We start from the raw sequence: 15,233 nt of genomic DNA on the forward strand, positions 1-15,233 counted from the left end.
TGCAAGTAGGTTGTGATGAATTATATTCTAGTCTGAGAATTCTTCTGAATGGTAAAAATAAGAATTGGTAACTTACTGCCACTGTAATGCCTTTATCACTTCTCAAGGAATACATTTTCAGAATGGAGGCAGTGTAACATACAGCAATAGTAATATTTTATATATTTGCTACCATTTCATTTCCTCACAGAACTGACTGTTGATTTCTTTCCTTCCTTCAGCATGACTTACAGAAAGCCATAAGTTCATTCTGTTTAGGATTCTTTCTGATTTTGATATTGACTTCTGCAGATATCTTATTCACACAGCGTGAGTCAGATAAAACAATTTGGTTTGAGTTGCATAGTGCTATTCTTTTTTTCTGAAGGTCAGCCTATAATCAGATGGGAGCAGCTTCTCATTATTTCCTATTGTTAGTCCAAACAGTCTTTACTGAAGTCTTTCAAACAATGTGTGACCTCTGTTTTTTGTATTTCTCACAGATTTCACAGCCTGTCACTACCACTCAGACATCAGTAACACAGACAACTGTAATGGAAACTGTAACTATGGTAACCACAAGAGAACAAATCCTGGTTAAGCATGCTAAAGAGGAACTCCCACCACCTCCACCTCACAAAAAAAGGCAACTCCTTGTGGATTCAGAAATTAGGAAGAGGTGAGAATTACTAAGAGACAGAGGGAGAATGCTGACAGAGTTTGGATGAGAATGCAGAAATGGTAATTTGATGGAAATAGTTTGCTGTATACATATTGAGGTTACAATTTTATTTCCATTCTCTATTAAGGTACCAATTGATTATTATCTTTTTTTTTCCTCAGGATGAGTTATGGATTTCTTTTTTAATGCTTCTAGACCATCTGTTTTGCAGTATAGTATGTGAATCATTACATCAATATCATTGGGATGATAATTATAGTCAGTAAAAGTCCTTATTTATGACATTGTGAAAGTGTCACTTGACTGTGGTCTCAAAACTTGAAAACCAAGAAGTATTACATTAGTGAACAATAAGTTATCCATGGGACAGCATTGTGCCCTTGTGGCCAAGAAGTCCAGTAGTATCCTGGAGTGCGTTAAGAAGTGTGGCCAGAAGGTCAAGACAGGCTCTCCTCCTGCTCTACTCAGCCCTGATGAGACCACATCTCGGGTGTTGTATGCGGTTCTGGGCTCCGCAGTTCAAGAGAGATGGGCATGTACTAGAGATGGACATGTACAGAGTGCTGCAGGAGTGATTAAGGGACTGGAACATTTGTCTTATGAGGAAAGGCTGAGAGACCTGGGGCTGTTTAATCTGGAAAAATAAGAGCATCGAGAGGAGATCTTATTAAGGTTTATAAATATCTGAAGGGTGGTTGTCAAGGAGTCAGTCTCTTTCCAGTGGTGTCTTGTGATAAGACAAGGGGCAATGGAGACAGACTTAAACACAGGAAGTTCCACCTCAACATGAGGAGAAATATCTTTACTCTAAGGCTGATGGAGAACTGGAACAGGTCTTGAAGTCTCCTTCTCTATACAACTTTCAAGACCACCTGGATGTATTCCTGTGTGACCTGCCTTAGGTGAATTTGCTTTGGCAAGGGTGCTGGACTCAGCAGTCTCCAAAGGCCCCTTCCAACCTCTGTCTTTCTGGCTTGTGGGGCAACAGTAGAAGCAACAGTTTTGCAGAGGAAAGTTAAACTTTGGTGAAGCATCCAGTATTATTTTCAGCTTTTTTCCTGTGTAACACAAGTACAAATGACAAGAGATTTTAGACTAATATGAAACACTTGTTTGAAGTTCCAAGAAAAAAACTGAGTTGAAACAGAATTAGGTCAAGCACTAAATTTCTGAATGAGATGCTAAGAAGCTGCTCTTCAAACACTCATTGTTATGTTTGTTTTGGAAATATTTTCTGACATTCAGATAAACATAAGAATTCCAAGATAACAGATTTAAAGTATCCAGTATCTCATCTCTGTTTAAAATAACTTTGCTTAATTCCATGGTTTTTTGGTGTTATTTTATTGTTATGTAATATTACAACTTATTAAGAAGAATAAAATATACCAAGAGCAAATAGGGGGAAAGAAAGGTACTTAGAGACACTTTTCCTATACACAGGTATCAAAAGAGGGATTTATCTTACCTCTCCTTGACCATTCTACACTTGAGGTTTCTAGTTTAGCCTTGTTATTTAAGAATGGTATATTTGTGATGTAACAAGACTGATCCATTTCCTTTTTGTTAGAGTGTCTAACTGCTCTTCCTACAGAAAGTTCTTAGACTAAATAAGTAACTTTGTTGACTGAATTTAAATGCATTGAATCCAATCTCTGAGGTCTTGATTTGGAATCTGGTTTTGTTGTTTTGATGGTGTTTCACATGTCCTTAGGTTACCATTAAATACTAATGAGAGTTATATTTTGCTGATATAGTCCCATGCACTTGAAATACTGCACAGTGATGACTATCAGTAGACTCACAGTTCTTGAATTTAAGCACTTCTTAGATGGTAGTGGGTTTGCTTGACAGATTATAAGCATTAGTAGTCTTGTTAATGCTTCAGCAGAAATGTGCAGAGATCTCAAACAGGATCAGGGCCCTATTGTCTTAAATGCAAGGGTAAATCTGTATTAAGGCATGGTCCTTGCCTTGAAACTATTTGTGTTCTTAAATTTTGACAGGAAAATGTAGGAAAGAAAATTTCCCTGAAATTTTGAAGTATTTTTGGTAGTTGATGTTTTAAAACTTGGTGTAAATCCAGGGAATTAAAATCCAAGTCTACTTTTGTAAAGGAAAGCACTGCCTTAGTTAAAACTAAATGAAGTAGTGGGATTGTTTTTTAACTGATATTTTATGATTCTCCAATAAAGTTTTAATTATAGATATCTATTCATTACTATAAAATTGGAGACTCATTTGCAGCAGAAGTCCCTTTCTCAGACACTAAGTATGTAATATTAGTCTGTTTTCTTTCTTGCCTGTATCCTTTTGATTTGTCTTAATACTGAATATAAAATTGGCAGTGCAGCAGAGTGCAGATTGCTAAATCCTGTGAGGAAAGTACAGGAGGGAAGGAATTAGCTGGATCATAGGAATAGTTTATGTCCAGAAATACCTCATTTTATACAAACTGAGAATTGTAAATTCTTTCAGTGTTTCATCTGCTGTCAGTCTAAAGCATTGCAAGTAGCAAGGTTATATATAAGTTGGATAGATTTTTTCTACTGAAAATAGGATATATACCAAATTTGAGCTATGATTACTTGCAGCTATATTATTGGCAGATCTGCTACTTAATTTGCAGTGTGTTCATGTTTTTAGCATTGTGTACTAGGTTTTGGCTTATGGTTTATGCTATCTGAAAGATACTAATTCACTATATAAGTTCTGCTTCACTTTTAGGTAAGAGTCAAGATATGCATCTTGGAGCATTCTCAGTCTTTGTCTAGGATGCCTTTAGATAATTGAACAAGTTCTGCTTTCTTACATATGCCTAAAATCAGAGTCTTTTTTATTGCTGTACATGTTAGATTTTTATTTTCATTTGGTAGGGGAGAAAACTGAATTCTAACAGGAAGAAAGGAGTTAATTGTTTAATATGTTCTAACTCTCTGGAGTATTGTGTGCAGGAGTTACTAGATTTGCTCTAATAATGCAACCATACCATCACAGAAGAACAAATTTAGTATAACTGTTTATTGAACACACAACAAGCAATGTTAGAAATGTCCACAGCTGTGCAACAGGATAAGTGGTGGTTACATTATCTGAAGGAAACATTTTACATCTAGATTTCTTTTTCTTTTAGCTGAACATCCAAAAAAGAAGACATTTCTTCTCTAGAAAGTCTAAGTGGGTGTTTCAGAGTGGGAGGACAAGTCAATAAATAGTTTCAGAGAAACACATTGAGAGAAAACTTCAGGGATGGATTTTCAGCTTAAAATAACAATTATTGTCACTTGTTTTATTAAAATATAAAAACACAGTCTTGACAGCCACATATTTGACAGTATGTTGTGTTTCTTCAGCATAATAAGTTTTGACTGAATATAAGGATGGCTATGGAAGAAGAATAGTCATCTTAAAACTTGGGTGCTCAGCAAAAATGTCTGTGTTGGTGGCTACTCACATTTTTTGTCAAGGCTTTTCTATTTGTTGGGAGAACCTCATGGTTGTATTCCCATGCAGTCAGTCCTTTGTTGCCTCCAAGATCTTTCAGGGTATTCTTGTATTTATTTGTTTACACCTACACTCAGAGACAAACAAAGCCTTAGTACTGCATAGCTTTTGATTATTTAAATAAACTAAGAGTATGGGGAATCTCAACCCAGCTGTGCTACATCATCCTATATTGTATGTATTTATCTTCAATTTTTTTTCCTGCACACCTGAATGACTGAGTGTTGGTGAGTCTGAACTGCTTGGGGAGAAGAGGCCAACACTACCCTCTCGTCCTCAGGCAGAAAACAACCAGCAGGACTTATGTAAAGTTAGAGAGAAGCAAAGGAACAGGGAATAGATCCAGTGCCCAAGGGCCAAGAAATCAAGACCGTTTATATGCTTTTTATGCCTCTTATCAAACCAATAAATTATATAGACTTTATTATCCTTTTACAACCAATGCCCTGCTCATTCAGATTCTGCACTGAGCTTTCAGGAAATTTCCAGTTTCTCCTATTGGAATTTTCCAGTAAGCCTTAAGCTACCACATCTGTGAATATTGCAGTGGTGGACTGTGTATACAGAAAGTATGGTCTCCAGCTACTTAGCTGAGGAGAAACAATGAATGGCTAAGATGGAAGCATCAAGCTTTCTACAATGTTTTGGTTTTTTTTTTTTTTTGTTTTACCTTTCCAAGTGGTTTGGAAGGATTAGAAATATAAATGTCTACTAAAGAAACTAAGGAGAAGCAGTTTGATTTGTAGACCAGTAATATACACATTGAATGTCATATTTCCTTTGCCTCAAATCACTGAGGCATAAATGCATGGGAAAGAAGCTATGGATTTTTCTTTCCTCCTAAAGCAAATTTTTTATCATAACTGTAGAAAGCACTTGGTGCCATGGTCTAGGTGACTGGATAGGGCTGGGTTCTAGGTTGGACTGGATGATCTTGGAGGTCTCTTCCAACCTGGTTGATTCTATGATAAGAAGCAGATTCTTTTTTTTTTTCCTTCCTCCACCCCCTCCTTTCCCACCCCACCCCCCCCCAAAAAAAAAAAAAGAAAACTAACTCAAAAGTACCACTGAAAAGTGTCAGAATAATTCAGGCATATGCTAAGTTCTGTTACTATTCATAAGAAATCTCCTTTTTCCCAAAGGAATCAATTTGAAACTTGAGAAAGGAAAAAAATCTTTGGAGCTGTATAATAAATGTCTCAAAAGTATGTGTTAGAACTAGAGATAAATGCAGCGCAGCTGAAGTTTCAGGATCAAAACAAACAGGCAAACTTGTAAATCTGAGGAAGAATTGCAAGGTAACATCTTCAGTTTCATGATGTATACATAATCTGGGAGAAAAAACAGGTTGGCTGTGTAGCACAGGAAAATCTGAGTATTAATCTCTTCACATTTTCTAAATAGCAAACAGGTTAGAAATTAGTTTAATTTAAACATAATTTTAATATCAATACCCTTTAAATAATACTCAAAGACAACTTTCTTTGCCACTCAGTAAATTTGTGGGTGCTTCCTAATGTTTCCAAGGAGCATAACATTGCTAAAATATACTTACATGACATTACTGTAGATATAATGTTAAGTCTTCAGATTTGAAGGAGAGTTTATGCTCTTTCTAGAGTAAGGCATGTTTTAGAATAGGATAGTTGCTCCATCTAGTGGAGTTTTTTTGTTCATTTAACAGGTGTTAACGTTTTGGGTTTTTTTGAGAAGTCATTACCCTTCGTTTCTTTGACTATTATTATATTTGGTGTTCTAATGCTTCACTACTTAGAAAATGTTGATTTTTGTAGGAAAAAAAATATGACAGGGAAAATTTTGTCTTATTCAAAGTGACTTTTTGATAGTTACTGTTTCAAATATCTCGTTGTCCAATTAATTGTATTGGTCAGAAATAAATGCTGATTGTTTAGCACTCTTTCAGCAGCTTTGTTGACCTTGATCCTCTTACTGAAATGCAGCTTTTGTTCTTGTATTGCTATCCATCGTTACATAACAAATTTAAGAGTGCAAAGTCATGTCTTGCATTCTCCTGGTGTGCCTTGGGTTTTGTGTTTTATCTGGGTAGCCAGTGCTAGAATGAAAGGAAAAGGTGACTGAGCTACAGCAGGGTCATCTTCTATTGTTTACAGGAGGAATAATTTATAATCCTTTTCATGTGGTGGGTTAGAAGAAGTTATGGTATGCTGAGCTCAGTAAACATAGCCACTTTATAACTTACTAGTGCTCACTGGTTTTTAAGCCTTTATCCTGTTTGTGAGGTGAGAAATGACATAGTGATAATAAATGTAACAAGAGCATATATTCATCTTCACATTTAGTGTCTGCAATATTGTAGGAATGATACCAGTTGGCGCTCACTTGAAGGCATGATAACTGGATTTACTTTGTACTTCTAGCCACAGGCTGCTTGCTGAAGGCAAATGATGTTAATGAACACAATTCAAGCACTAAACTTTAATTTGCCTTAGCTGGGAGTTGTTTACTTGTGAAAAATGAAGTGGGTCCGTCAGAATTTCTGCAACCAATTCCATGCTACAACTAAGGAATTACTGCTCAGGCTGGGAAAGGTATGGTTTGTAACCATGTCTTACCAGCGTTAAGATGGATAGCTGGTTAAAGAAGGAGAACTATGAGGCTAATAAAAACTATTGAAGTTTCTGAAGCAAATATACATTTGGGATCAATCTAGCATTTTCTTTGATTGCTGGTGAGCATTACAGAAATGTGCTGGTGATAAAGTCGATGAGGCTAGTTGAATAGTATCACAAGTGTAGAGGGAGGTCCAGCATGCCATCCAAGAAGGAAACAAAATTATTTGAGTTATAAAATAATAGAATTGTTTAGATTGGAATGGGCCTTTAAAGGTCACCTAGTCCAACCATTCCTGCAGTGAGCAGAGACATGTTTGACTAGATCATGTTACTCAGAGCCCCATCCAATGTGACCTTGAATGGGGATTCAGGCACCTCTCTGGGCAATCTGTTCCAGTATTTCACCACCTTCACTGTAAAAAAAAAGAAAAGGAAATAAAAAATAATTCTTCTTGGAATCTAAACTAAGGATAGAACTAAAAGAATAGGAAGGGGGAAAATTATTAGGACAAATAAACTGTTGAATTAGGAGATAAGAGCAAGGATATTTATCAACTACAGGTTTATCAGCTACAAATGTAGAGGAGGAGGACAGACAGCAGGAAATGAGTTCATCATAGAGTAATTCTGCCAGTGGGCATTGTATACTGTAAAGTTGTTTTAGGCAACAAAGAGCAACAAGCTGAGGAAGACTGCTGGTGAGCTGGACATTTCAGTCCAGCTATGGAAATAGAGTAATTAAAAAATATGATCCTTGGATCAGAGTTGTATCATTCTCTGCCAGCTCAATATGCAGGCAAACAGTCTTACTTCTGCCGAAGATACACAGTGATGACATTCCTGGTGTGGTTCTCCTTGGGGAAGGAAGGGAAGAACAAGCAAAGGAAAAGCAAATTTCTGTCTATTGAAAGACTGAAGTACTGAGACCACTGTCAGGTTATGGTAGCAGTAACATGACAGTTCCATGATGAAATACATTCCATTTGGAGAAGAGTTTATACATCATGATGGATAAATAATAGCAGAGACTTGTGTTCCAGTGAGAACTTACCTAATATTCAGGTTCTTGATATCAATGTGTAGAGGGTCAGTGCCTACACATAACTTTGCTGTCATCATCTTGCCGTTGCAGCGTGTAACAAAAGGCAAAACTATGAGGTTGTATATGCAGTTGTCTTTCACTGGATGGTTTTGGCTGTAAGAACCACACTAGAGTTCTATAAGATATATTGCGCAGATGGAAGGTTTATAGTCAGCCCTTTGGTTATTAATAACAATGGCATCATTTTGTTGTTGGTTGGGGGTGCGTGTGTTTGGTTTGGTGGGTTCTTTTGGGTTTGTGTGTATGTGTGAAATATAAACAAACTAGCATTTGGTTTTACTGAGGTAGGAAGCTCAGTAGGGCTTGAGTATCAGACTCTGCTAGGCATTTCAGTTACAAATTCCATGCACAGAAAGAGAAAACAAAATGCATCTCAGTTGTAAAATGCCTTAAATGTGAGTTTCATCACGTATTTAGTGTAGAAAACTAAGGGAAAGATAGAGTAAGGAATGATTTTTGAACAAGCACACATGGCAATCTCAGCAAGAGAGGTTTGAAAGGTAATCTCAAGTGGGCATATAGCTTAGTATGATCCAGAAAATCAATTTTGAGAGGCTTCTATGAAATTTTGAATAGTGTGGAGTAAAAATGTGAAGATAGCTGTTCAAACAGGCTCTAGAGTAAAGATACTGTATTTGAACTTAGCTGGTATTTGATAGCCTGTAGAGAGGGGGCAGCAAGAGCAGTAAAACACAGTTTCTCTCTTGTAGAATAGCAGAAGGAAAGACTAAATGAGAAACTAAACCATGAGCACTGCAGAAGTAACAAATCTATTGCTTCAGATTGAACTTTTAGGTGGTGAGCAAGCTAATATGTATATTAATGCAATTATATGTCTAAAATGTATCAAGTGATATGATTTTAGTGACTTGCATGGATTTGTTTTAACAAATTCTACATACACTCAAGTTTATTGGGTCAGAAATGTAATATTGCATTCGTTTTTATGTCAGAAGCATTGTTGTACTTAGGAGATTTAAAGACTGTATCGATCCTTTGAATATCAATTTAGAGTTAATATAGTTTGCAACTTCAGCTGTGCTTAGAAAGGAAATGTCCAGTCTTCATAAGAGAATGATTGAATGCCATATTCTACCTGTATTTTCTGGGTTTTTCTTTATGTGAGCTGAACATAAAAGGGAGAATTTTATTTTTCCAAGATAATTGAAAAATGTCTTTATGTTGAGGATATTTATGTGCTGGAAAAAATATTTAGAATTAACTTCCATGTCTATTGATGCTTTTCTTCCTCCTCTGTATAGCACTTCTTGGGGAAGAATGCTCTGTGGTGTTATATTTATCTCTAGAAGAAACTGTGACAGAGCAATTTGTTATCTGAGATCAGCTCTGTCAAGACAACGTCTACTGTGGCTAACGTTTACCACCATCTGTTGAATCTATGGGACATGAGATCTATTCTTGATTATTTTGTTGTGGTGTCAAAACTAGCCCAGAATCTCCTATCCCTTTTCCAGGGAGAATTCTATAGTCTTTTCATTAAATGAAGACATGATGGCTGGTAAACATTTTGCTCTGTGAATTTCCATCCTATACCCTGATAATGTCATAGTAGTTTCTAGGATGTTGGTCCTACTGGTCATACTTACTTTCAGCTTGAGAGTGGAGCAGACACCACAGGTAATGTCTGCATCCACAAGAGTTCACTACTGTACTGATGGAGTGTTAAACTCATCTTTTTATTACCAGATGCCTGATGTTCTATGACTGCTCTATGCAGTTATTATATGCATAATATTATATGCAACAGGGGACAACATATTTGAATAATTATAATTTATTTATGTCATGTAGGATTGGAAATAATAGGATCTGAGAGAGGAAGGTCTTAACTATCAGTGCAGTTCAGTTTCAGGGATTAGAATCTGGTACCAACACAGAGGTTCTGTGAACCACCTGGGATTTTTCTTTTATCTTCCATCTCTGAGCTTGTAATTCTTCAATAAATGAAGATTTCTGCACCTTCCATCATGTCACAGAATCCCCCACAGCCCCCCCCCCCCCCCCCCCCCCCCCCCCATCATTTTTAATTACTGGGAATTGCTTTATCAAAATTGTTCCTGGGAGCTTATAATTTGAATATAGACTATTTGGCCTAGATTAAGGCACTGTGTGATTTTTCCTACTTTCATAATTTGTTACTCTGCTTTTCACACTGTGTTGCAAATGGAGTCACAAAGATCACAGTGGAGGAGAAGAAAGAAGAGGCATAAATAGCATAAATATTAGATCAAACATGAGACCCTTTCTTGTATTCAATTTACATTTATATGTATGTAGATTTCTGTCACATCTGATTTTTACCTTGCATCCTTGTATTTCAGCTCTTGTGTGTATGGACTGTATTTTCATAAGAGAATTCCTTCCTCCAATGATTTCCAGTGATATGCTTGTCCATTAAATTCTCACTTTCGATTTTTCAGTTGTGTGTAAATGATACAACATACATTTACAAAGGGAACCAGAAGATACAGCTGTTTTTTTTCTCTAAGTCTTTGTTCTAATGCTTTCATTCTATTACTGTGAAAGTAAAATCTAGATACAAATACTAAAACGTATAGTGCGATAGAGAATAAAGTGTGGCAAAAGTGAGCAAAAGCACTTCCTCAAGCTTCTCATTTTAACTGCACATCAGTAATTTAAATATCTGCATATTGAAACCTTAATTTTGAGCTGCTGCCTTCTGAATAGGTAATAAACTTGAAGGGACATTGTAGCCATGTGGGGGATGGCCTCTTCTCCCAGGCAACCAGCAATAGAACAAGGGGACACAGTCTCAAGTTGTGCTGGGGGAAGTATAGGCTGGATGTTAGTAGGAAATTCTTCACAGAGAGAGCGATTGGCATTGGAATGGGCTGCCCAGGGAGGTGGTAGAGGTACCGTCCCTGGAGGTGTTCAGGAAGAGACTGGATGAGGCACTCGGTGCCATGGTCTAGTTGACTGGATAGGGCTAGGGAATAGGCTGGACTGGCTGATCTTGGAGGTCTCTTCCAACCTGGCTGATTCTATGATTCTATGAAACATGAAGATAGAGGAGTTTTAAGGGTGTTGATAAAAGAATCCTGACTGTAATAAAAAGGACTGCACAGTAAAAACTACTTCAAAAGTATATACAGAGGTCTGGGGATCGTAATTTGTAGTTTCTAAAGTTGTAATTTTTCTACACTTCAAATTTACTTTTGATTAGTAGTTCCTTTCTACAACAAGTTTGAGTCAATCAAAGAGGCTTCTTTCTAGCAGTCAAAGTTTTTTGCTTGAACATCCTTCATAACAACATCCACATAAGCTGGGACAGAAGTCTTGCAGGTATGAAGGCTTAGTTTGGTCAGCCAGATACAGCACATAACCTCAGCTGAGTTAACATGACTTGTCTTCTGAAAGCATCAGTTTGTAAAATTAGATGCCTTATAGTGGAAATCATTGCATCTGCTCAGCTGTCAAATCAGGGCCTTAAAAATGATGAAATATTTCTATGCTTCCAAATTTTAGATTGAATAGTTTTGTATGAATTTTCTTATGAAATACAAGGGACTTAAAACTGTCTTTCGCTGAGAGAATTTGCTGCTTGTTTAAATAGCCAGTTAAAGCATGTTTATTGTCAATGGTGTTGTCAGAAACTTTGTGGAAATGGAATGATTTATTGCACTTCTCTGTCTCTTAGGTTTGACTCGGATACAACAGAGCTCCATAGCTGGATGACCCGTTCAGAAGCAGTGCTTCAGAGTCCCGAGTTTGCAACGTATCGAAAAGAAGGCAATCTCTCAGATCTCAGAGAAAGAATCAATGTAGGAGAAAGTACTTGTATATGTGTCTGTTAGTTTGTAATAACTTGTAACCGTGCTTTCAAAGTCCAAGTTTAAATGTAGGCTGACAAGCGTTGATCGTTCTTAAGTCCAAGAGAAATTTACAAGTGCTGTTTCTGTGGATTTCAGTTTTTTCCACCAAAGATTTCTTAACAGAGAGATTATTTTCCATTCATTCCTACTCACATTTAATTAAGATATTGTAGCTTCATGAAAGTCTTTGGTGAAGTCTAATCAAAGCCATCTATTACTTCTGAAATATGCATCATCAGTCTATACTAACAGCTTAATTTGACATTATAGATGCATGATTTGAAGGATATGAAAAATGTCATCTTTTAGTGTGTGCTAAAGAAAATCTGTATCTAACTCTGTGTACAATGTTGTAAAACGTATCTGCAGATCACCAGCCTCCACATAATTCTGCCTTTGGCAAAATGAATGATTCTGCACTGCTTAAGAAGTAACTGTGTTGGACTGTATCACACACTCTGAATTTAGCCCATGACAACTCAACTATTACAAGTTTTCTTCCAGATGTAGTTGTTATAGACAAATGCAAAAATGCCTCTCTTTTCTGAGAAAGAGGGAGCTCTTCTTATAACTTTCTTCCTCCATCATAGTATATAATGAGTTTCATTGACATACACACACCTAGAACACAAACACAATAGAATTATTGTTAAAGTTAATTTTACTGCTTTTTTTTTCATTGTCTTCATAAATCAACTCTGACAAACTTTTGTGACTCTAAATGTACACTTGGTGTTAAATCTTGATTTTCTTGCAATTGTTTTAATTCAATTATCATCTTCATAATATCACTGCTAGGGAGTATCCATGCCATGAGAGTATAATATGCTGAATTTAGTTCATGACATCACCTGATGTTACATGAAAAATACATAGATGTATATATACACATAAATATATCTGTAACATATATGGAAAGAAAGTATTACATATACAAAGACTCAATGTGGAATGGATTTCATCTAATACCTGCATTCTTAGGTTGCCCTAACCAATATGAAGTTCTCCTTTGTGTCAGTTTATAACTTCATAAAAAACTTTATAACAACATTAAAGGAACCCATTTGGCTATGGTCCTGTATGGACTGCCCTAGGTGATCCTCTCTTGGCAGGGAGGTAGGACTCAGTGTTATATCTGGAGGTCCTTTCCAACCTCTAAAGTTCTGTTATTCTGTGCTCTGTTGTCCACCATGGTAAGTGCTTTATCTAGGGCTTTTTTCTAATGACTTTGTTTTCTTCTGTTGTTTTGAGAAGAAGTTATTAACTGAATTTTGTTAATTTTCTTTTTCTCATTGTGGCTTCTTGTTCCTGATCATACATTTTCTTGCATGAGGGGTCTCTTCCATATGGTGTAGTGGAACTGCCATCTGCTATATAATGGAGGGATACAAGCTTCAAAAATGGCAGCCACAAGGAAAGCTCTTTTGCCATCATTGATGACTCATCAGGTTTCAAAAGCCTGTTCACATCCTCTCTCAGAGGAGGTCTATGGGAGATGGAGCCATGAGTAGGCTGTATGAAATGCACTGTCTGTTAAGTCACCTACCTTTCAGATGTTGGTAGGAAAATACCCTTAGACAGATGTATTCTGTAAATTGAATATATTGGGCATGCAGAAAGAGTATATTTCTATAGCTGGGAAGAAGGAAAAATATTTGCCCTTTCCTCCTACTTGCCTTATCTGGACAGAGAGATTGGATCTTCTAAGTGTGGAAGATTCATGATGGAACAACCATACTACAAAGAAATAGTGAAGGCATCCAGTAGTAATGTGTAAACTTGATGACAATTCCTCACACTGTTAACATTCTCCAGTTAGGATGCATATTTTACTGAAAACAGACCTAACAATGACTTAGACCTTTTAGGTTTGCTTTTGGCTTTAGGTTGTTGGTCTGGGTTGGTTTTTTGTTTGGGGTTTTTTTTTTTTTCTTTTTGTTTGTTTGTTTTGTTTTGTTTTATTTTGGTTTTTGTTTGTGTTTGTTTTTTAAGCCATAATAAGGTTTCACTATTGCAAGTTCAAATAGGTGAAGGCTTAGGTGCAAAAACAAACTTGATAGATAGAAACCTCTGCTTAATAACAACTGAGATTTGAGACTCTATATCAATAAACTCAGTCAGAATAAAACTCCTCGAATGGAAGTTTGGTTAGCCAGAAATAAGCCACTAGAAATTCAGACTCAAAGGTAAACCTGTAAGGAACAGATGTAAGAGAAAATGTCATCTATCCTAGACAATGAAATTTATTCTCCTGACATTCTCAGAAGACCCATATGTGTTTGTTTATTTTGTTTCAGTGACCTTTTTCAGACATGCTTTGTTGTGTGTGGATATTTGAAAGCTGCATCATTGTCAAAGCCAGTGATGATAAGGTTCCCATCTCCTGCCCTTGGGGGCAGTTGGTCAGAATCACAGGCGGTCAGGGAGTACTGCTTCTACTCATCCTCCCACAGATCTCTTAGAGTGGGATGTGGTTCATGATATGATTAACACCTGAATTCCTCAGACCATCAGTGTTTTCTAGGTTATGAAGTTACTAACAACTACAATCTCAAAGTCAAAACGTTTAGCCTTGTGAGAATAGCTCTTCACCTTTGACTTGTACTTGCATGATTTGTTCCTGTTATTCAGTCAGCTAAAAATAAGCTGATATACATTTGCATTGACAGTTACAAAACTGTTCAAAAATAAGAAAGTTAATTCCTGATTGGTCAGTTACCTGTAAGGGTAAAGGTAACTTTTTTTTATTCATATATTGGTGGCCTTTTTTTATAACCCCTGGGGAAAAAAATAGTTTAAAAAAAGGAAAGTTATTTATATATTTCATCAAAAGAAGTGTTGATTTAAAATGTACAGCATCTAAGAGCTTCATAACTTAACAAACCTCTTTAAACTTATCCCAGCCTATTTGTGTCACAAATTAACTTGTATGTGAACACAGCTCTGAATTGAGGCATGGCTCCTTTCAGGGTGTTCTGGTGGTAAAGTGTGAGGGGGATGTTTTTTCAAAATGAATATAGAGTCATAGAATCAGTCAGGGTTGAAAGAAGCCACAAGAATCATCTGGTTCAAACTGCCCCTGCCATGGGCACAGTGCCTTATGCTAGATCAGGCTGTCTAGAGCTTCATCCAGCTTGGCCTTAAACACCTCTGTGGATGGGGCTTCGACTTCCCCGAGCAACCCGTTCCAAGGTCTCTACACCCTCATGGTGAGGACCTTCTTCTTAACATGTAGTCTGAATCTACCCATTTCTAGCTTTGCTCCATCCCCTCTACTCCTCTCACTACCTGGCATCCTCAAATGTCCCTCCCCAGCTTTCTTGTAGGTCCCCTTAAGATACTGAGTAATACTGTTTATTAATTTTAATAATCAGCACTCTCAGCACTGGCCACTATTTTTAATAATAGGTTCTTTGTAACAATCATGATAACATTACACATAGGAATAACAGAATCTAGAACACTTAAGAAATAACTAGCAAAATATGGCAAACATTAAACCATTAGAACTGGAAAGA

The 15,233-nt window shown here is 36.7% G+C and overlaps 1 protein-coding gene across 18 annotated transcripts in view; it reads left to right on the forward strand.

The window, feature by feature from the left end:
• The window catches only part of DMD (dystrophin), a 1,274,903-nt gene that overhangs the window by 507,110 nt on the left and 752,560 nt on the right, over positions 1-15,233 (forward strand). For all 18 annotated transcript variants that reach the window (XM_064151948.1, XM_064151957.1, XM_064151959.1 and 15 more), the window contains 2 exons: positions 483-658; positions 11,541-11,664. In XM_064151948.1, the coding sequence (XP_064008018.1) occupies positions 483-658; positions 11,541-11,664 (300 nt within the window). The remainder of the gene's footprint in view (positions 1-482; positions 659-11,540; positions 11,665-15,233) is intronic.

Source organism: Pogoniulus pusillus, chromosome 12, assembly GCF_015220805.1.
Source record: "Pogoniulus pusillus isolate bPogPus1 chromosome 12, bPogPus1.pri, whole genome shotgun sequence".
NCBI lineage: Eukaryota > Metazoa > Chordata > Aves > Piciformes > Lybiidae > Pogoniulus > Pogoniulus pusillus.